This window comes from Oncorhynchus tshawytscha, linkage group LG25, assembly GCF_018296145.1.
Source record: "Oncorhynchus tshawytscha isolate Ot180627B linkage group LG25, Otsh_v2.0, whole genome shotgun sequence".
Classification (NCBI taxonomy): domain Eukaryota; kingdom Metazoa; phylum Chordata; class Actinopteri; order Salmoniformes; family Salmonidae; genus Oncorhynchus; species Oncorhynchus tshawytscha.
The window spans coordinates 22,295,349-22,317,780 of NC_056453.1; the positions used below are offsets into that span (position 1 = coordinate 22,295,349).

At 41.6% G+C, this 22,432-nt stretch overlaps 1 protein-coding gene across 7 annotated transcripts in view; it reads left to right on the forward strand.

The window, feature by feature from the left end:
* Positions 1-2,755: 2,755 nt before the first annotated feature.
* The window catches only part of arhgap17a (Rho GTPase activating protein 17a), a 44,258-nt gene continuing 24,581 nt past the window's right edge, over positions 2,756-22,432 (forward strand). For 3 of the 7 annotated variants that reach the window (XM_042306125.1, XM_024387976.2, XM_024387978.2), the window contains exons 1-2: positions 2,756-3,284; positions 12,390-12,429. In XM_042306125.1, the coding sequence (XP_042162059.1) occupies positions 3,232-3,284; positions 12,390-12,429 (93 nt within the window). In that variant the 5' untranslated portion in view covers positions 2,756-3,231. The remainder of the gene's footprint in view (positions 3,285-12,389; positions 12,430-22,432) is intronic. The other 4 variants (XM_024387979.2, XM_024387977.2, XM_024387975.2 and 1 more) reach the window with 3 other exon arrangements.

Sequence of the window (22,432 nt, forward strand, 5' to 3'; positions counted from 1 at the left end):
TCTCCGTACAATCAGCACAAACCCCTCGGGATGTAGCGCTCAACAGTACATCCCACTTGTAAAGCAGCCACCTCGTCTTGATGTTCTTCTCTATCAAAAGCTACCGCAAAGCGTTTTCCATTTCAAACAAGCGCGCTCTTCCAACCACCATCCACGGTCTTGCTTCTTCGGAACTTGGGCTACGGTGTATGTGTCCCACAATGCAACGCTGTATTCATTTTCTAACGTTTTCATTGCCCTACTCTCTAGCCGCCACAACCAATAAATGAAATGCCTTATAATGACATCAGATAACCTTTCAACAGATCTGAGATTGTCATTTTAGATGCATCAAATTTCATTGGGATTGTTATGATGTTACACGTATATTTTATCTCTATGGTCTGGGTCAGTTATAGAAATAACATTTGACAGGGGTTTTGATCATGTTGACTTCAATTAAAGACATCTAGTTTTGTGCATGTAATAATGACATTTAGCTTAATGCCAGGCTTGGTGAGCTCGGCCTCGAGGGCAAATGTAAATCTGGCTGACACCTAACTCATGATTTGCGTCAGCCAGGCTATGCAAGTGGTGCCAATCCAAATGGAATTGGATCAATAAAGAATGGGCAGCCATACTAATAAATGATCCATACTCCCCGTGGCCATGGCAACTTTATCAGTAAAACCTGTCTCTCTCCTCTGTTTTTCTTATCTTCTTTTCTCTCCTTCAAGATTATTTTAATGACTGGAATTGTTTTACATTTTTCCTGCGGAATCAGATGACACCACATGTTCATTAGGGCTGAATATTTTCCCGGGATATTTTAGAAATGTTTCATCCCGAGAATAAATAGGGCTGAACTTTTCTCCCGGGAACCCAATATTTCCCGCCAAAACCGGAAGTGCCATTCAAAAGCATTATAAAGTATTTAAATATGTCTGGATTTGATTAAAGCTTTGATCAGCATGAAAATTCAAACCTGATACCACCTGAGCCTGATGAGCCATATATTAAATACATTTTACGATCCCTACATGAACAACATTTAATGTTAATGAGCCCAAGCCCAAAAAAGGCCAAATGATAGTGCTGTAGGCTACTGCGCATTACGCACGACAGAAAAACATGAAAGCCCATAGATGTAACTAGCTATATGCTCTCTTGGGTAAATTAATTAATCAGTAGGCTAATCTTTTTGAGTGTGAACTGTATTACTGTACTGTATTATACAGTATTGTATGGACTGAAATTACGCACATAATTCAAACCATGATAAAGCAGAAGAGAACATGCGATTCTGCTGCAACACATGCGGCCTACAAAGTTACAAGTATAGGCTAGCGAATTTTATTTCATTTTTGAAATATAATACGGCCTATTTGTATAATTAGTAGGCTGATGCATATATATTTCCCCTGATGTTATGAGCCTGCCTCTTCTTTCTCTCTCTATTGTTGCTTCAGCCCTTCCCCGCTTTAAACAGTTAAATTAAATACGTTCCCTTGTCCGTATCTTCTTCATTCTAATGACACCCTTGAATAATACAGGACTAGAATTAGATGCAGAATGCTTTGACTTCTCTTCGCAAAGTTTGATTGAATGGTTATGGGTCGGAATAAATAACTGCTATAACCTATCCCCCATCTCGCGTTCACTCTTCCTTCAAACTACCCATGAGTTCCATTGGCTGCTGTATTTACAAAGACAGCCGTTGGAACCAAAAATTTAAAATGTGGACTCATCAAACCAAAGGACATATTTCCACCGGTCTAATGTCAATTGCTTGTGTTTCTTGGCCCAAGCAAGTCTCTTCTTCTTATTCGTGTCCTTTAGTCGTGATTTCTTCGCAGCAATTCGACCATGAAGGCCTGATTCACGCAGTCTCCTCTGAACAGTTGATGTTGAGATGTGTCTGTTACTTGAACTCTGTGAAGCATTTATTTGGGCTGCAATTTCTGAGGCTGGTAACTCTGATTAACTTTCTTTCCTGTGACGGTCCTCATGAAAGCCAGTTCATCATAGTGCTTGATAGTTTTTGCGACTGCACTTGAAGCAACTTTTAAAATTCTTGACATTTTCCGCATTGACTGAACTTCATGTCATAAAGTCATTATGGACTGTCATTTTTCATTTGCTTATTTAAGTTATTCTTGCCATAATATGGACTTGGTCTGTCTTCTGTATACCAGCCCTACCTTGTCACAAAACAACGTTTGGCTCAAACACATTACGAAGGAAATAAATTCCACAAATGAACTATTAACAAGGCACACCTGTTAATTGAAATGCATTCCAGGTGACTACCCCATGAAGCTGGTTGAGAGAATGCCAAGCGTGTGCAAAGCTGTCATCAAGGCAAAGGGTGGCTTCTTACAAAATATATTTTGATTTGTTTAACACTTTTTTTGGTTACTACATGATTCCATGTGTGTTATTTCATAGTTTTGATGTCTTCAATATTATTCTACAATGTAGAAAATAGTAAAACAATAAAGAAAAACCCTTGAATGAGTAGGTGTGTCCAAACTTTTGACTGGTACTTTATGTCATTGAATAACAGTTTGATATTTCAACTCAACTGACTGTTTTAATAGGTATGGGTAAATGTTACTGTATAATTCTGTAGGCATGTTCAATGCCTTCATGATCACAATTCTAGTGAGGTTGTGAGGTCAGTGCAAATTATTGCAGTACTGTATTGTATCACGGGAGCAAGATTACTTTCGTAAACTAGCCCAAATTACACAGTCTGCACATTTAGCAGTGCTGGGGATGGTGTTAGACGGATGGATGCTTTTGCTACGTATACTTCCTGCCACCCATTCAACGCCCTCAGCTTGTGCTGGCAAAGAGGGGAGAGGTGTGCTGCAAGCTGGTTGGGAAAAGCGGTCGACGTTGAGTAGCCAGCCAGATATTCAGCAATGTAAAGGCTGCAACCAGTCAGTGGAACTCTGGATAGCTTTTTGATCATATACATAGCTTTAACCATGTCGTCAGCTTGCGAGGGAATAGCTTTTTTCTGAAACAACTACTTGAAGGCTAGACTAAACTAGCTAAAAAGTGACTAGCCACAGTAAGTTAGCTATTTTAATTGGTTCATAGCTGAGCTAGCTGCAAGCTAATCTTCGACAAAAAGCTAGCTGGCTATTGTGAACTTCATGACCAACCTCGTCTGATGAAGCACATCGCAGGAGTTACTTTTCCAGCTCTAAAACGTCGCAAGACTCCACTGGAGAAGGACGCAAAATGAAGAAACAGTTTAATCGGATGAAACAACTCGCCAACCAAACAGTTGGCAGGCAAGTAATGTTGGCTGTTGTTAAATTTAGCTAGCTAACGTTAGCTAGTTTTGTCTTTATTGCGGCGTTGGGGGTAGGGATGTTGCCCTGATTTTCTATGGCGTTCGTATGCCGTATTGTCAGTTCAGTTGGCTAGAAAATAAATGTTTTCTATCAATAACTGGTCATGTCAAGGCTAGAGCTAACGTGAATGTTGTCCCATTTAATTTGGAGCTTTGTTCATCGAGGAAAAAGTGGTGAGGTTTCCTAAACAGTTCACATCTGTTGCTTGCTATGAACGGCTTGTGCCATGTCTGGAAGTCTAAACATGTGATGCTAAATTCACCATGAAACATCTCTTCGCCAGCATGCATATCGCACATTTACATCGGTAACGGCCAGATTTGCACATCGTCTACTGCTGAGCTTAAAGACATTTGACAGCTGTTATCCAAAGACTGTGACGACGACCTACTTCACGTGGCCGAGCCACAAATGGCTTACGCTGGAAATGGTACAAAAAGTGCATGCCCTGCAACAGTTTTTGTCCCCAATTTAACTGACATTAACCTGGCTGGTTATTCATCCAACAATTTCATGCGAATACATTAACGTTACCTGAAGCATGAAAACAATCACGTCCGGGCTGATGTAAAGGTGAAGTGCCGGAACAATTGTATTAATGCAATTTGTTCATTCGACATGGTGGGATATTTTTGTGTCGGTAAAATGTATCATGCGAGAAATGGCAGTGGAAACGCCTTCACGCCAAATATTGATATAATAACCATCATATCGAAGTAGACTTGGGAGTCACGCTATGATATGTTGTGTGGTCCTCCCACTATGACTCGGGAAAGCATGCAGGTTATTAGGCTACAGATGAAGTAAAGGGTGAACTTCACAGGGTGGTGAATGTGCAAGGTGATGAGCTTGATGCTCCTTTCCAATAAATATCGAGGGTCTTATTCTGGTGACATGATGATCAATGCTTGGCCTCCGTTTGGTAAATACAAGTAATATCGCTGTTATCCATAATAATCTCATACTGTAGGTTGGTAGTCTACCCGCACTGTATCTGCTAGCTGTTGCCTAGAGCTCATGTACCAAGACCAGAGTGGGCACATTTGCTACTGGATATAACGCAAGTTTTTGTGTCAAACGTCAGCAGAGTTGAAAATGCGATGGAAACCAATTTAACGCACAGGCGTTTATCCACAAAAATGTAGTTCGATGGAAACATCTCTGGTGGGAAAATGCTCATTGTTTTATGAAGATTTTAGAATATTCACATGAAAATCTGTCTGAAATTGGATGGATTCCTACCTAGTGAAGATATTCAAGCAATGTTTTGGGATGCCAGTCCATCAGTGAGTCACCAGTCCTCCAGCTCTGTTGGCTGGCCATGTCACTTCAATGCCATGTCATCCTAATCTGCTGAGGTAGCCAGGATGAGTGATCAAGTTCATATTAACTGATGCTAACCAAGAGATAACATCCTTGTTTACCCTTGTGTTGCTCAAAAGAGCACAGGTGTGCTTGCGGTAGAAGGCCCCCGGAACAGTTTCACCTCTAGTACTTATGGGGAGGGGGGTGGACACTAAACGATCAAATAATGGAGCCACGCCATGCTCTTCCATTCCACTTTCACTCAGACTAAAACTGAAACTGCCGATTCAAACAGTCGAGTTGCATTTGGCATGCAAAACTACACACAGTCAGCAAGATTTAATGCATTAAACAAGCTAGTGTCTAATGCCTGAGATAAGTATGGCACGATAGTGCCTCAGTCTCTTCTCACTCTCAACCATAGTCTAGGGCCCCTGGCCTAATCACCAGTAATGGATCTACCCTTGAGAGAGCAGCCCTTTTGAATAAGTGTAATCTTTGGGAATATCTTGGCAAAGGATCACTAATTCCGTAGGCTTTTATCCATGGAGAGAGATATAGAACCTCCCTGTAACAGTATCCTTGAAAAGGAGGACTGCCCTGCCTTGCAGACAGTAGCTAGTAGAATACACAGCCAGTGTTGTTGTCTGGCCAGGTCCAGGTTTACCAAAATAATCTTGAGGCTAAATTCATCGTTAGAACCTTCGTAGGAGCATCGTTTAATATCTGAGTGGTTTCCCAAAACCATCGTTATTAATGTTGCACTTGAAAACGGCTCGTAATCTAACGCCTGCTTCAGACCACTTGTAGAACAGCAAAGTGTGTCGTAAGATGCTTTGTTTGCTCTCCCGCATCACTTTATACACAAGATCTCCACTAAACGTAGAATCACAAGTTATTTGTCTCTCTCTGACCGCTGATAACTTCAGAAAAAAGTTGACCACAAATACAATGTTGCCAATGTCTTTGCAATGGTATAAACAAGCATTGTTTAAAAAATATGCATGAAATTAAAACAGTAGGCTATAGGCCTATATGAATCATATTGAAATACATTTTACTGTTCAATTGCGTTTTATTTAGCTACTTGTAGACCACTATCTAATTTGTCTCGGTATTTCATGTGTAGCCTTTCATGTGCACAATTTTTATTAGAATAAGCCACCTCAATATTTGCAGCTATAGGTGGTAATATAATTCTAATGTTAAGTAAAAATTTGAATCGCGAAAGCTGATCCGAGAGCAGCACTACCTTTCTTTCGATCCTATCAGTACCGACATATTCTCTAACGACGCACTTAGCTACCTTTCTCTCTGCATGGTGTTTTGGGAAACGCATGTTACATCTTCAGCCGTTGTAGGAAAGATGCATCCTTAAAACACCTAAATTCCATCTCTATTGGGAAACCGGACCCTGGCCTGTTATCATTACGTGGGGCTGAAGTGTGAGGAGTGCTGCGTGGGAGTAGGAATATAACTTTTAGCTATGGGCTAGGGGAGAGCCCAGCACAGGATGGTACGGATCTCTGATCTGGCAGAACATAATGATAGGTGAAAGAACAAGTTGGAAACCTATCCAGTCCTTTCAGTGCTGATGGAGAAAAGGTGACTTGGAAAGGAAGCAATTGCAGAGTTTTGAGACACAGCCAAGATAACATCTCAGACTGGGGAATCTTGCTCTGCTCTGGTCTAAGGATCAAAAGTCCCCTAGAATGCCACATGTGGATTGTGGAATGGAACATAGCGTTGAATTGGAATGTCCATCCGTTCTACAAACTCTAATTCTATGGGGAGAAACAATGTTCATAGGGCCTAGCTCTAATTCTAGAAAAGATCTGCAAGGCTAAGCTACTCTGTACATCTTTCCAATTGGCATCTTTTGAATGACAGTGTAGTTAGCATAGTGAGACATCCAAGTTGCCATACCCAGATAATCCTGGTGTGTTTGAGTGTAACCGTATCCTGAGTGCTCAGAGTATCCCCTTAATGTACCTTCAGCGCTGTGCCACTGGCTCAGGGTGAACAGACAGGACTGCTGGAATACTAATCATTTCCTCACTGTATTTAACTAACATTAAATCAGGAGTGTGTGTGATCTGGAAAGCAGACCTGTGGGAGTGTGTGAGTACAAGTATACATGTGAGCGCATGTGCGAGCTACGAGCGTGCCTGTGAGCATGAATGTGTGTGTGCTTGTTGTGTGTGATAGAGAAGGGCCTTTAGCCTGTCCCTGGGTTCCTGTGATTGTGCCGGAGCAGAACACTGCGTTCAGCAGTCAGCCACTCAGAGGAAATCTCTCCTTATTATTCTCCAAACAGGAAATGGCCTGCCAGAGAAGTGCTGTTTCTAAGAAGAGAAAATGGGTGAAAAACGCTGGTGTGACGAACGCTACAGAAGTACCTGTGTAGAAGAGGATGTGAATCCTTGCCTACTCTTGTTTCTTGATTTTAACTCCCAAGTTCTGATGGACCTCAGACAGAACCTGGTGAGGTAACTCTGCTGAATCTAGTGTGATTAGATCTGGTGATAAGACCGTGCCTGTTCCAGCAGAGTGGTAGAAGGATTAAGGAAAGAATCTAGCCACAGTTTGTCACAGGCAGACAGGTTGCACATCTCAGCACAGTAAGTTGTTTAAAACCACAAGACATTCTTCAGTTCCCTAGTTCTCAAAGGGTTGGGTGTCTAGATGGTAGGTCCATGCAACACTGAAATTGACTGGTCAGAAGTGTGTTCAGTGGCACAACATCTCCTTGTAAAACTGGACACAGTAAGGGTGCTGAAGATACTGCAGCACCCCCTGCAAAATCAGAATAATACAAATAAATAATAAAACCTTTACAAATAAAATCTTCACAAGAGTAGTGCTCTGGGCCTGTTCTAGTCCTGTATTAGCGGACGCCCCCCCCCCGGTGCCGGAAAAAAATCTCGCCACCCCACACTTTCCCGTGGCTATGAAACCAGACAGCAACAGTATGCTATTTCACACCTGTAAGTATTCAGTTGTGCACAAGTCCTATCATTTCATCTGTGTCCAATATCCATTATGTTGTGAGCCCTGAGCTGCCAACTGTTGCTAATATGACAAACTCAACCTCTTCTCCAAACTGATTGTGGTGAAAAGGCCAGCAACAGCCCCTCTATTGTAGAAACCGGATAGAGTATTCATTTACCATCTCCAGCACGTTGCCATGGGGATAATTCTTAGGCTGGTGGCGGGGTGCAGCCTAACTGTTATGTTGTTCAGTGATCCAAGTGACTGTTGTTGCTATAGCTAGCTAGGTCACAAAGATACCTCGTGGTGAGTGTAACAGTTCTACAGAGCCTGGTGTAGTCACTCAGCTCCATTCACTTTGATAGGCCAGGTCAGCTGAGAGATGCTAAACAATTGTTTTGTTGCTCCTGGGCTGGGACATTATACTAGGTCTATTTTTGTTTTTAGTGACGCAGTTTAGTTTGTCTGGATGAGCGAGTGTGGCTTTTATGTTGTTCGATATAGGCTACTGCTACTCATATTTGTTTATACACCAAATGACCATGCAAATATAATTGATTGGTGCTCCGAGTCAATAATTCCATGCAGACTCATTCCATGTACTCTGAACTGTTATATAACACAGAGGCAATAAATGGGAGACAGCTAGAGGGATTCTGACCTGTGGTTTAGTAATATGTTTTAAAGTGTGTTTCTCTCTGGAGTGCTGTAGATGTGGTGAGTGATGTGAGTCTCATATGTCCCCTCTGGCCCTGGCTGCCTGCTGCTGCTCGAACCATGTTTGTCCCAAATGGCCCCCTATTAGTGCACTACTTTTGCCATTTGGAACGCAGCCCCCATGTCTTCTGGTTTCTGAGGTTGAATGTCCACACACCATGTGACCCCCACCAAGCTGCTTGGCTTCAGGCACTTCTCCAGAAAACTTTGACTTGAATCCTCGCTGGATTTGGTTTTGGGGCTTGGCTCGCAGCCCCTTTCTCTCGTTCTCCTTCTCTTTTTGCCTCCATCTTTCTCTCTTAGCCTCCATCTCTTTCTCCTCTTTTTTTTCGCTCTCTCTCGCTCACTTACCATGCCTCTCTCTGGGTTGTAATTGGAAGCAGCTGTCCACCACTGTCACAAGGTTACTATAGTGCACAGAGCACAGTTTTGGGAGGAGAGGAGGGACTCTGCTGAGTTTAGGGCTCCAGTTACTGACTGTCTGCTGTTTAACATCTGACCTGAGAACTTTTTGCTGTACATCAGCCTAAACCTAAGCAGTGGGACCTTAACAGTGAAACTATACTAGGACCAGTTGGCAAGGGGAAACGTTACAAGCTACAAAACGGGTTACTTGACTTGTAGGAGGAATAGAAAGGCATGGGGGAGGGGGAGAGAAGGAATGGACTATGGAGTCTTGTGTGAAAGCACCATTTTCAACATGTTGGTCACATGCAATATTACACCGTCTCTTTGCTGAGGTATGAAATGACAGAATCCTACTTATTATTCCACGTGCTTAATCTAGCTAGGTTATGTCAATTTTGTTTTGAGACAATTTCACTTCACCATTGGCTTTGAACGGGGCACCTGGCTCTCACGCCCGGGAAGCAGCCCGGTTCCTAAATGAATGCAGCCTGGAATCGAACCAAGGTCTGTAGTAGAGGTCGAACGATTAATCGCCATGGCTGAATTAATAAGGGACATTTTTCAAATTTTCACAATGGGTAATCAGCATTTTTGGATGCCGATTACATTGCACTTCACGAGGAACTGCGTGGCAGGCTGACCACCTGTTATGGGAGTACAGAAAGGAGCCATGGTAAGTTGCTAGCTAGCATTAAACTTATCTTACAAAAAACAATCAATCTTAACAATCACTAGTTAACTACACATGGTTGATATTACTAGGTTAACTAGCTTGTCCTGCGTTGCATATAATCAATGCGGTGCCTGTTAATTTATCATTGAATCACAGCCTACTTCGCCAAACTGGTGATGATTTAACATAAGCACAATCGTTGCACGGATGTACCTAACCATAAACATGAATGCATTTCTTAAAATTAACACACAGATGTAGATTTTTTAAAACCTGCCTATTTAGTTTAAATAAATGAATGGTAGCAGGCAATATTAACTAGGGAAATTGTGTCACTTCTCTTGCGTTTATTGCACGCAGAGTCGGGGTATATGCAGTTTGGGCCGTCTGGCTTGCTGCGAACTAATTTGCCAGAATTTTACATAATTATGACATAACATTGAAGGTTGTGCAATGTAACAGCAATATTTAGACTATAGGTTGACACCCGTTAGATAAAATAGGGAACGGTTCTGTATTTCACTGAAAGAATAAACTTTCTGTTTTTGAAAAGATCGTTTCCGGATTTGACCATATTAATGACCAAAGACTCATTTTCTGTGTGTTATTATAGTATAATTAAGTCTATTTGATAGAGCAGTCTGACTGAGCGGTGGTAGGCAGCAGTAGGCTCGTAAACATTAATTCAAACTTTACTGTGTTTGCCAGCAGCTCTTCGCAATGCTTGAGGCACAGCGCTGTTTATGACTTCAAGCCTATCAACTCCTGAGATTAGGCCTGCAATACTGAAGTGCCTATTAGAACATCCAATAGTCAAAGGTATATGAAATACAAATGGTATGGAGTAGAGGTCGACTGATTATGATTTTTCAATGCCGATACCAATTATTGGAGGACCAAAAAAGCCGATACCGAATAATCGGCTGATTTTTATTTATCTATTTATTTGTAATAATGACAATTACAACTACTGAATGAACACTTATTTTAACTTGATATAATACATAAAATCAATTTAGCCTCAAGTAAATAATGAAACGTTAAATTCTGTTAAATTTTGTTTAAATAATGCAAAAACAAAGTGTTGGAGAAGAAAGCACATATTGCACTTTTTCTATGTAAGAAAGCTAACGTTTAAGTTCCTTGTTCAGAACATGAGAACATATGAAAGCTGGTGGGTCCTTTTAACATGAGTCTTCAATATTCCCAGGTAAGTTTTAAGTTGTAGTTATTATAGGACTATTTCCATCTATACCATTTGTATTTCATTAACCTTTGACTATTGGATGTTCTTATAGCCACTTTAGTATTGCCAGTGTAACAGTATAGCTTCCGTCCCTCTAGTTAGCGCGCGCTAACTTGCTAGCCGTTTCACTTCGGTTACACCAGCCTCATCTCGGGAGTTGATAGGCTTGAAGTCATAAACAGCGCAATGCTTGACGCACAACAAAGAGCTCCTGGCAAAATGCACAAAAGTGCTGTTTGAATTAATGTTTACGCGTGCTTCTGCCTACCACCACTCAGTCAGATACTTAGATACTTGTATGCTCAGTCAGATTATATGTAACGCAGGACACGCTAGATAATATCTAGTAATATCAACTATGTGTAGTTAACTAGGGATTATGATTGATTGTTTTTTATAAGGTACGTTTAATGCTAGCTAGCAACTTACCTATGCTTACTGCATTCGCGTAACAGGCAGTTTCCTTGTGGAGTGCAACGAGAGACAGGCAGGTCGTTATTGCGTTGGACTAGTTAACTGTAAGGTTGCAAGATTGGATCCCCCGAGCTGACAAGGTGAAAATCTGTCGTTCTGCCCCTGAACAAGGCAATTAACCCACCGTTCCTAGGCCGTCATTGAAAATAAGAATGTGTTCTTAACTGACTTGCCTAGTTAAATAAAGGTATTTTTTAAAAATCTGCAAATCGGCGCCCAAAAATACCGATTTCCGATTATGAAAACTTGAAATCGGCCCTAATTAATCGGCCATTCAGATTAATCGGCCGACCTCTAGTATAGAGCGAAATAGTCCTATATTAACTACAACCTAAAACTTCTTACCTGGGAATATTGAAGACTCGTGTTGAAAGGAACCACCAGCTTTCATATGTTCTCGTGTTCTGAGCAAGGAACTTAAACATGAGCTTTTTTACATGGCACATAATTCACTATTACGTTCTTCTCCAACACTTTGTTTTTACCGTATTTAAACCAAATTGAACATGTTTCATTATTTATTTGAGACTAAATAGATTTTATTGATGTGTTACATTAAGTAAAAAAAGTGTTAATTATTCATTCAGTATTGTTGTAATTGTCGTTATTACAAACGAATATATATAAAAATCTTCGATTACCTCTAATTTTGATTTAACACTTTTTGGGTTACAACATGATTCCATCTGTTATTTCATAGTTTTGATGTCTTCACTATTATTCTACAATGTAGAAAATAGTAATAAATTAAGAAAAACCCTTGAATGAGTGGATGTGTCAACTTTTGACTGGTACTGTATATAATTTCTGTTCTTTATATGTGAAATAAAGACCGATACAAATATTTCTGTGAAGGGCTAATATCAGCCGACAATATCGGTCAACCTGTTTATCGGTCGGGCTCTAAACCCCACCATGTAAACCGATAGTGCTCAGGCTTTCATGTGGTTTTCTATAATGGGTGCCAGTCTGCTTCTGTCTCACCGAGGCAACAATGTACCATAGTTGTGTTGTATAATACATTTCAAACAGTGTGGTTGGTACCCAGGCTAGTGCAGTGGTTCACATGATCACTGCCCTTAATACCTGACCCTGTTCTTCTGCACTGTGTGGAATCTAGTCTGTCTGGAAAGGCCTCATTTTATTGACAGTGTTTGCATATACAAAGTGTCTCTAATCAGTAGCTGTCAAACCTAATCTATCTCCTGTTGTGTTTTCTCATCCACAGAGCAGAGAAAACAGAAGTCCTCAGCGATGACCTTCTACAGGTAAATAAATCATTACCTAGGCTACATTTTTGCATTTACTCTACCAACTCTCCCATTACGTGCTGTACAGTAAGTCAATGGCACTGCGGACTCAGCATATGTGAATACGAGAGGCTCTTAGCTGAGTTACAGATGTCATTCTTCCTCATGTTGGTGACAAAATGTAACACTCTGCCAGGAAATTTGACAATCTTTGGTACTAGTAGTGCAAAGTAAAGACTGTGTGTGTATATTCTATTCATTTAATTTCAGTTCAATAAGGTTTGATGCTCTGGGTCTCCTCCGGTGCTGTGTGTAGTCTGGTTCCCATGGAACTTCCCATAGAGTCTAGAGACAGCAGGTGGAGTCGCTCAGAATTCCTGTTGCTCAGTGAAGACATTCCATACACTCAACACTTTATTTCTGTCATTCTGGAATGTTATTGTTCTTTTGGTTTTCTCCACCCCATTTAAAGTCAGAGAGGGCGTGTACAGAAACAACGCTGTTGAAATGACCGGCTCCTGCTGTTGCTTCAAGCCTTGTTCTCTTTCAGTCACGTTAGATAAATAGCATGCGTTTGACTGGAGAGAAGTATACTGGAATGAAAACGTCATGGGACGCAAACACACAGCATTTAGTGACAACTAGCATGACCGTGTCCTATTTAGAAGCAGTATGAGGCGTTGTCATGGAAGGAGTAAGTGTCTGTCCAACAGCAGTTATGAATAGCTGCTACTGAGGTGGGGACACTTTATCGTATCTGACAGTTGACTCCGTTTTCCCTCCAAGGCGTTTTGTGTGCGACCTTCCTCTAACAACCTTCCATGGCCCACTGTGACTCAGACTCCTCTGTATTCCACATGTCACGTCTCTCACGCTACCATGTTAGTCTGAGAACACACGGTTGGACCTTTCTCGTGTCCCTAGAAGCACTGGAGTGTCTGGTGCTTGATCACCACTGATCGGTTTTCTGCTTCAGCCAACTCGTCTCTGCGGTGTTTGTCATTCCATACGTGCATGCTCTGGGTTAGTGGGTTTGGCATCCATGCTGGCTCTGGTTTTGCCTGCTGTAAATGTATGGCATGCATGAGATGACATGAGTAGGCAAAAGAGTGGTCAACAGTACAAACAGATGAGACATCTAGTAGAGCTGGATGTGTAGAATTGCAGGATATGCACTTTAACTGTAAACTTTGCTCTGCATCCCATGACAAAATGTATAATGTATAGAACTGCAGGAAAAAGCTTTAAACCTTCAAAATGTTCTCTCCGCAAATGAGGGGTGTGAACAGTTGGTCATGAACTGTGCTTGTGCCCATAGAAATAGACTGGGGGGAGGGATGTTCCCCAATGCTGGGGGAGGGATGTTCCCCAATGCTGGGGGAGGGGTGTTCCCCAATGCCAGGAGTGGAGCAGACTTGATAAAGTTTGGGAACCCCTGGTTTAGGCTACTGCTGTTTTTGTTTGGACACAGACAAGCTCTCACACCCTTCTTTGGCTAAGTGTGTTGTGCGCTGTGTGCTTGTCTGGACGTGTTCTCATCAGTCCTGGCACACACACTCCTCAGTCACATTACAGTGGCGATTCCCAGCTCAGTGGATGCGTCATAGACCTAACTAGGCTCTGAGCTGATCACAGTTAGTATAACAACTTCTGTCTGGCTCTTTCACATCCTTCTGGTTTGTTTGTTTGTTTGTTTAGTCAGTGTTTCCGCTGCAGTCATTTAGCTGTGGCGCTACGCCACGGCATAACAATATGGAACATGTAAAAATAGGTGCACTTTAATGATGCTAGGACAGTCCACATGTACTTTTCCTCTGCAAACTGAGTAATGAATATAAAAGTCAGACAACCCATAGTAGAAAAGTTTTATCTATTTACCTAGTCTGCTTGTTGTGCTTTCAGAAGGTATTCATACCCCTTGACTTATTACACATTTTGTTACAGCCTGAATTCAAAATGGATTCAATAGATGTTTATTTTGTCACCCATTTACACACAGTAATGACAGTGAAAACATATATATTTTTGCAAATGTATTGAAAATGACATGCAGAAATCTAATTTACAGAAGTATTCACACCTCTTTGCTATGACACTCCAAATTGAGCTCAGGTGCATCCAATTTCCTTTAATCATCCTTGAGACGTCAGTACAACTTGATTGGAGTCCACTTGTGGCCAATTCAATTGTTTGGACATGATTTAGAAGGAAGCACACCTGTCTATATAAGGTCCCACAGTTGACAGTGGATGTCAGAGCAGAAACTATAGCATGAAGTCCAAGGAACTGTCTGTAGATCTCAGAGATGGAATGTTTAGAAGGCATACAATGGCTGTGCAGGTGCCTTGTTTGCGCAGAGGGAGGGAGCTCCAGTCTCATTTTGTTCATGGTGCCATCCAGACTTGTTTTCTTTGCAAGAAACTTGTTTGCCGATGACAGTGATGTGAAGAAATGTCTCCCCTTGCCAACACAAGGTTCTACAAGCCGCATCACCACATTGTCCGACACTAGCTCACCTGCTGCCCGATGTGGATTTTTTTCCCAGATATTGAAAGCCTTTCAGCATGTATAATTACGCACGCTCTCACTTGTGTTGTTGGGGCAGTAACCGAAAGATTGCTGGATCGAATCCTGAGCTGACAAGGTAAAAATCTGTCGTTCTGCCCCTGAGCTAGACAGTTAACCCACTGTTCCTCAGGCGCCGAAGATGTGGATGTCAATTATGACAGCCTCCCACACCTCTCTGATTCCGTGGGGTTGGGTTAAATGCAGAAGACACATTTCAGTTTAATCCATTCAGTTGTACAACTGACTAGGTATCCCCCTTTCCCCTAGCCTACTCCAAGTAGGCCAGAGTAGACTGATAAGTGGACTGAAATAAGGTACATACTAGAGGTCGACCGATTATGATTTTTCAATGCCGATACCTATTATTGGATGTCCAAAAAAAGCCGATACCGATTAATCGGCCGGATTTTATTTATTTAATTTTTAAAAATATTTTTTATATATTAGTTTGTAATAATGACAATTACAACAATACAGAATGAACAATGAACACTTATTTTAACTTAATATAATACAAAAATAAAATCAATTTAGTCTCAAATAAATAATGAAACATGTTCAATTTGGTTTTAATAATGCAAAAACGGTGTTGGAGAAGAAAGTAAAAGTGCAATATGTGCCATGTAAAAAAGCTGATGTTTAAGTTCCTTGCTCAGAACATATGAAAGCTGGTGGTTCAACATTCCCAGTTCTTCAATATTCCAAGTTAAGAAGTTTTAGGTTGTAGTTATTATAGGAATTATGACGTGGCGACTATTTCTCTCTATACCACTTGTATTTTATATACCTTTGACAATTGGATGTTCTTATAGACACTATAGTATTGGCAGCCTAATCTCGGGAGTTGAGAGGCTTGAAGTCATAAACAGCGCTGTGCCTCAAGCATAGCTAAGAGCTGCTGGCAAATCCAGTAAAGTTTGAATGAATGCTTACGAGCCTGCTGCTGCCTACCACCGCTCAGACAGACTGCTCTATCAAATATCTAATCATAGACTTAATTATATAATAAACACACATACAAGCCTTTGGCCATTAATATGGTCAAATCCGGAACTATCATTTTGAAAACAAAACGTTTATTCTTTCAGTGAAATACGGAACCATTCTGCATTTTATCGAACGGGTGGCAACTCTAATTCTAAATATTGCTGTTACATTGCAAAACCTTCAATGTTATGTCATAATTATGTACAATTCTGGCAAATTAGTTGACAGTTTGCAACGAGCCAGGCGGCCCAAACTGTTACATATATACCCTGACTCTGCTTGCACTGAACGCAAGAGAAGTGACACAATTTCCCTCGTTAAAATGGCCTGCTAACATGAATTTCTTAACTAAATATGCAGGTTTAAAAATATATACTTCTGTGTACTGATTTTAAGGCATTGATGTTTATGGTTAGGTACATTTGTGCAAAGATTGTGCTTTTTTCGGCAATGCGCTTTTGTTAAATCATCACCCGTTTTGGCGAAGTTGAAGTAGGCTGTGATTCGATGATAAATTAACAGGCACCGCATTGATTATATGCAACGCAGGACAAGCTAGTTAACTACACATGGTTGATATTACTAGGTTAACTAGTGATTATGTGAAGATTGATTTAAAAAAAAAAGTTTAATGCTAGCTAGCAACCCACCTTGGCTCCTTGCATCCACAAGGTCCTTTTGACCCTGCACTCACGTGGCAGGCTCACTCACGTAACAGGTGGTCACAGCCTGCCATGCTGTTTCCACGTGGATTGCAATGTAATCGGCCATAATCGGCGTCCAAGATGCTGATTACCCGATTGTGATGAAAAACTTGAAATCGGCCCTAATTAAATCGGTAAACCTCTAACAGCTACCTCAATTACATCGTACTCACCATTATATAGCCATGTTATTTTTACTAGGTTTTGTTATTCACTGTGTATTTATTGCTCATGTCACTTTATATTTATTCATCTTTAATTCTGCGTTGTTGGAAACAAACCCGTAAGAAAGCATTTCACTGTTAGTGTACACCTGTTTATGAAGCATGTGACGCATAACATTTGATTTGTTTTTTTGTTAAGAGACATGGGTAAGGGGTTCTTCTGGTCCACTTTCCCAGGGCCAGACCAGGCCTTAGCTTGTCTGTCTTCCATTTACCCACGGGCCCAGGGCTATTAATAGTCACCATAGTGAGGGTCAGACAGATTAGATTAATTTAAAGGGAGAGGAGAAAACACTGGCTGAGCTTAAATAGTTGATCAATACCCTCAGCATGGCGCTTAAGCACAGCACACAGAAGGTCAGCTGACTGTTACAGTTGCCATGGACAACACTGATACTACTGTAGGATTATCCGAGTCACTGAGGGAGTTCTATTAACCTGAGCCGTGATGTACCGGTCTATGGCCCGTGACATGAATGGGCAAACGCGGTGAGGGAGGAGTGCCCTTCTTAAAACAGAACAGTAATCTGCACTGCTCAGTCATGTTGTTAACAAGGCAGCATTGTGCATTGTCCAGAAACATAAAACATATATTTTCCATAAAACATTCACTTCATGACCAAAGGTATGTGGACACCTGCTCTTCGAATATCTCATTCCAAACTCCGTGGCATTAATTTGGAGTTAGTCCCCCCCTTGCTGCTATAACAGAGTCTACTCTCCTGGGAAGGCTTTTCACTAGATGTTGGGACTTGCTTTTATTCAGCCACGAGCATTAGTGAGGTCGGTCACTGATGTTGGGCAATTAGGCCTGGCTCGCAGTCAGCGTTTCAATTCATCAAAAGGGTTCGATGGGGTTGAGGTCAGGGTTCTGTGAGGCCAGTCAAGTTCTCGCTTTGTGCACGGGGGCATTGTCATGCTGAAACAGGAAAGAACATTCCCCAAACTGTTGCCACAAAGTTGGAAGCACAGAATTGTCTAGAATGTCATTGTATAATGTAGCGTTAAGATTTCCCTTCACTGGAACTAAGGAGCCTAAACCATGAAAAACAGCCCCAGACCATTATTCCTCCTCCACCAAACTTTACAGATGGCACTATACATTAAGGCAGGTAGCATTCTCGTGGCATCCGCCAAACACACATTCATCCGTCGGACTGCCAGATGGTGAAGCATGAGTCATCACTCCTGAGAACGCATTTCCACTGCTCCAGAATCCAATGGTGGTGAGCTATACACCACTCCAGCCGACGCTTGGCATTGCGCATGGTGATCTTAGGCTTGTTCTGCGCCACGACAAACAGTTATTGTGCTGACGTTGCTTCCAGAGGCAGTTTGGACCTCGATAGTGAGTGTTGCAACAGATCAGGCGATTTTTACACACTACGCGCTTCAGAACTTGGCGGTCCCTTTCTGTGAGCTTGTGTGACCTAACACTTTGCGCCGGAGCCGTTGTTGCTCCTAGACGTTTCCACTTCACAATAACAGCATTTACAGTTGACTGGGGCAGCTCTAGCAGGGCAGAAATTTGACCAACTGACTTGTTGGAAAGGTGGCATCCTATGACGGTGCCACGTTGAAAGTCACTGAGCTCTTCAGTAAGGTCATTCTACTGCCAATGTTTGTCTATGGAAATTGCATGGCAGTGTGCTCGATTTTATATACCTGTCAGCTGACCTAGCCGAATCCACTAATTGGAAGGGGTTTCCACATACTTTCGTGTATATAATTGTCTAACTAGTTTTCATTTGGAAGGCAGATAAAGCATCAAAAGCAATCCCTTTTGCATGTGAAAACACAGAATCCCACTCCTATGCCACATGCTTTATCTCGGGGCTCCAGAGTGGCGCAGCGGTCTAAGCCACTGCATCTCAGTGCTAGAGGCGTCACTGCAGAGTAGAGGTCGACCGATAATGATTTTAACGCCGCTACCGATTATTAGAGGACCAAAAAGAGCCGATACCGATCAATTGGTCAAATTTCTATTTGTGTGTGTGTGTGTGTGTGTGTATATATATAATGACAATTACAACAATACTGAATAAATACTAATTTTAACTTAATATAATACATAAAAATATATTTAGTCTCAAATAAATAATGAAACATGCTCAATTTGGTTTCAATAATGCAAAAATAGTGTTGGAGAAGTAAAAGTACAATATTTGCCATGTAAAAAAGCTAATGTTTGAGTTCCTTGCTCAGAACATGAGAACATATGAAAGTTGGTGGTTCCTTTTAACATGAGACTTCAATATTCCAAGGTAAGAGGTTTTAGGTTGTAGTTAATATAGTATTTATAGGACTATTTCTCTCTCGGTCGACCTCTATTCTCTATACCACTTGTATTTCATATACCTTTGACTATTGGATGTTCTAATAGGCACTATAGTATTGGCAGCCTAATCTCGGGAGTTGATAGGCTTGAAGTCATAAACAGCGCTGTGCCTCAAGCATTGCTAAGAGCTGCTGGCAAACACAGTAAAGTTTGAATTAATGTTTACGAGCCTACTGCTGCCTACCACCGCTCAGTCAGACTGCTCTATCAAATCATTGACTTAATTATAATATAATAATCACAGAAATATGAGCCTTTGGTCATTAATATGGTAAAATCCGGAAAATATCATTTAGAGAAAAAAATGCTTATTCTTCCAGTGAAATACGGGACCTTATTTGTGTTCTACAATGTTGAAAATAGTAAAAAATAAAAACCCTTGAATGAGTAGGTGTGTCAAGTTTTGACTGGTACTGTGTACTTAATTGTTTGAAACCTGAACATTTTAAAAGATACTATGAGGCATGTCTTACCTTTCTTTAAAGTAGCTTATTAGATCTCCTCTCTTCATACATTTCTAATGGATATTTTTGTCTCTGTCACATGAAACCACTTGCATGTGCAGTGCCCTTTTTAACAACTCTGTTTTCCCGCAAATTGTTTTATGGAACAAACATTCACGCATGGCTTATTGCCTTGTGTGCATTGCTCCGCTTATAATGTGAAGAAATAATAGGTTATCAACATTTTAAGCTAAACGTTCTGATCTGTTGCATCAGACTCATTGCTTGTAAACGTTTTTTATGTAGCCTAGGCCTTCTGGTTGTATGAATTTGGGATCTATCGTCCCCCCAACTGTCCCAGAGTCGGGTTTGGAATAGGCTATTTCTTTCTTGACAAGCAGATCTATAGAATAGCCTAACCTTTTCTACTATAGTAGATTGACATAGGCTTGTGATTGTGCTGTTCGTTACTCATCTTGTTGGCTGAGGGAAAGTACATTTGGACAGTTATTCTAACATGTTCAAAGTGCACATCAGAATTAATCATGAGCACCGTGGGTGGACACCCTAATCAGGTTACTCGCCCAATGAGCACCGTGGGTGGACGCCCTAATCAGGTTACTGGCCCAATGAGCACCGTGGGTGGGCGCCCTAATCAGGTTACTCACCCAATGCATTTGGGTCCGGTACATTTCTAAAACGTCTGTAAAATTCAAATGTTGCCTGTCAAATGTCCAACGCCACATTTTCCTAACGGAAACCCTGGGTGCAGCTCAATATTAAGGTGTTCCAATTGTTTTGTACACTCAGTGTGTGTAATTTTATTGTCAGAGTAAAATCTTTAACATTTGCCTGGGAACTCACTTGGTGAAGTCCACAGGACTTAAAAGGAATGAATTCAACAGCTAGGTCTGTCACTAACAAATACAGTCATGGTTGGTAACTCCACAATTCACTCGATAATGCAAGGCAGGATCCCACAGAAATATGCAAATTAGGCTTCACATCATGCGGTGTTAAAACACTAACACTACAGGTGTTAATTTCTTACACTGAGAAAGTGTGACAGCGTCAGCACTAAGCAGTGTTAAATTAACACAACCGTGTGGGTCGCTGTAGACACGGGAACAGTTTTAATTTTAACCCTCAGTGTTGATTCAACACTGGAACATTTGCTGTGTGTGGGAAGTCTTTGTCTCTGTGTCTAATTTAGGTAGGGGGGGTTGTCTCTCTGTGTGTAAGAATATGGTGGAAAAGGGAAACATAGTGGCACCCCTAGCTCCATGTAATCAAAACACACACTCATTCCCAGGATCTCCCACTCCAGTAAGAGGAATCTCCCTTTCCTGTGCCAGGTACTAGCAGGGCCCAGTTTGAACACATGACTTTCCCCCTTAAGCCATGGGCTTGTGGAAGAGGCAGGAGACGCCCTCCACACAGTTTCTGTCATAACAGCTGTTTTGGGAATGCTAGGGGCCTCCTTGAGTCGGGAAGGACGAGTGAGAGAGAGGTGGAAAGTGTCTCTGCACACCTATCTCCTCTGTCCTCTTCCAGCCAGTGGAATTCCAGAGTTCTGTTTTTAGAACACAATTGCCATGGTTTCTGTTTATCTGTTCTGACACTGTGTAGGTCTGTCCCCTGGCTGCTCCGTCTCTGCCCTGTTCCCAACGCATTGTTCTGTTCCCCCCACCCCCCACCTTTTTAAAAACCGACACACCCCATGTTCCATACTGCGCATGTTCTGTACCTAAGTTGGTACAACCGGCACTAGTTTTGAACTGACAATAAATGGCATAACAATGCTCTAAAGAAGCGTTGGAAATAACATCGTTTCACCATTTACTGTGCAGTCGGAACGTATTCAGACCCCTTGACTTTTTCCACATTTTGTTATGTTACAGCCTTACTCTAAAATTAATTAAATCATTTTTTATCTCTACAATCTACATCCAATATCACATGACAAAGCAAAACCAGCTTTTTAGAAATGTTTGCAAATGTATAAAAAAAATATATACATTTTAAATATTCAGACCCTTTACTCAGTATTTTGTGAAGCACCTTTGGCAGTGATTACATCCTAGAGTCTTCTTGGGTATGACGCTACAAGCTTGGCACACCTGTATTTCTCCATTCCCTGCAGATCCTTTCAAGTTCTGTCAGGTTGGATGGGGCACGTCTCTGCACAGCTATTTTCAGGTATGTTTGATCGGGTTCAAGTCCGGGTTCTGGCTGGGACATTCAGAGACTTGTCCTGATGCCACTCCTGCGTTTTCTTGGCTGTGTGCTTGGGATTGTCCTGTTGGAAGGTGAACCTCTGCCCCAGTCTGAGGTCCTGAGTGCACTGGATCAGGTTTTCATCAAGGATCTCTCTGTACTTTGCTCCGTTCATCTTTCCCTTGATCCTGACTAGTCTCCCAGTCCCTGCCACTGAAAAACATCTCCACATTATGATGTTGCCACCATGCTTCACCGTAGGGATGGTGCCAGGTTTCCTCCAGACGTGACGCTTGGAATTCAGGCCAAAAAGTTTTAATCTTGGTTTCATCAGACCAGAGGATTCTGTTTCTCTTTAAAATAGCCTCCAACACTCTACTCAACAAACTGGATGCAGTCTATCACAGTGCCATCCATTTTGTCACCAAAGCCCCACACACTACCCACCATTGCAACCTGTACGCTCTCGTTGGTTGGCCCTCGCTTCATACTCGCCAAACCCACTGGATACAGGTTATCTACAAGTCTCTGCTAGGTAAA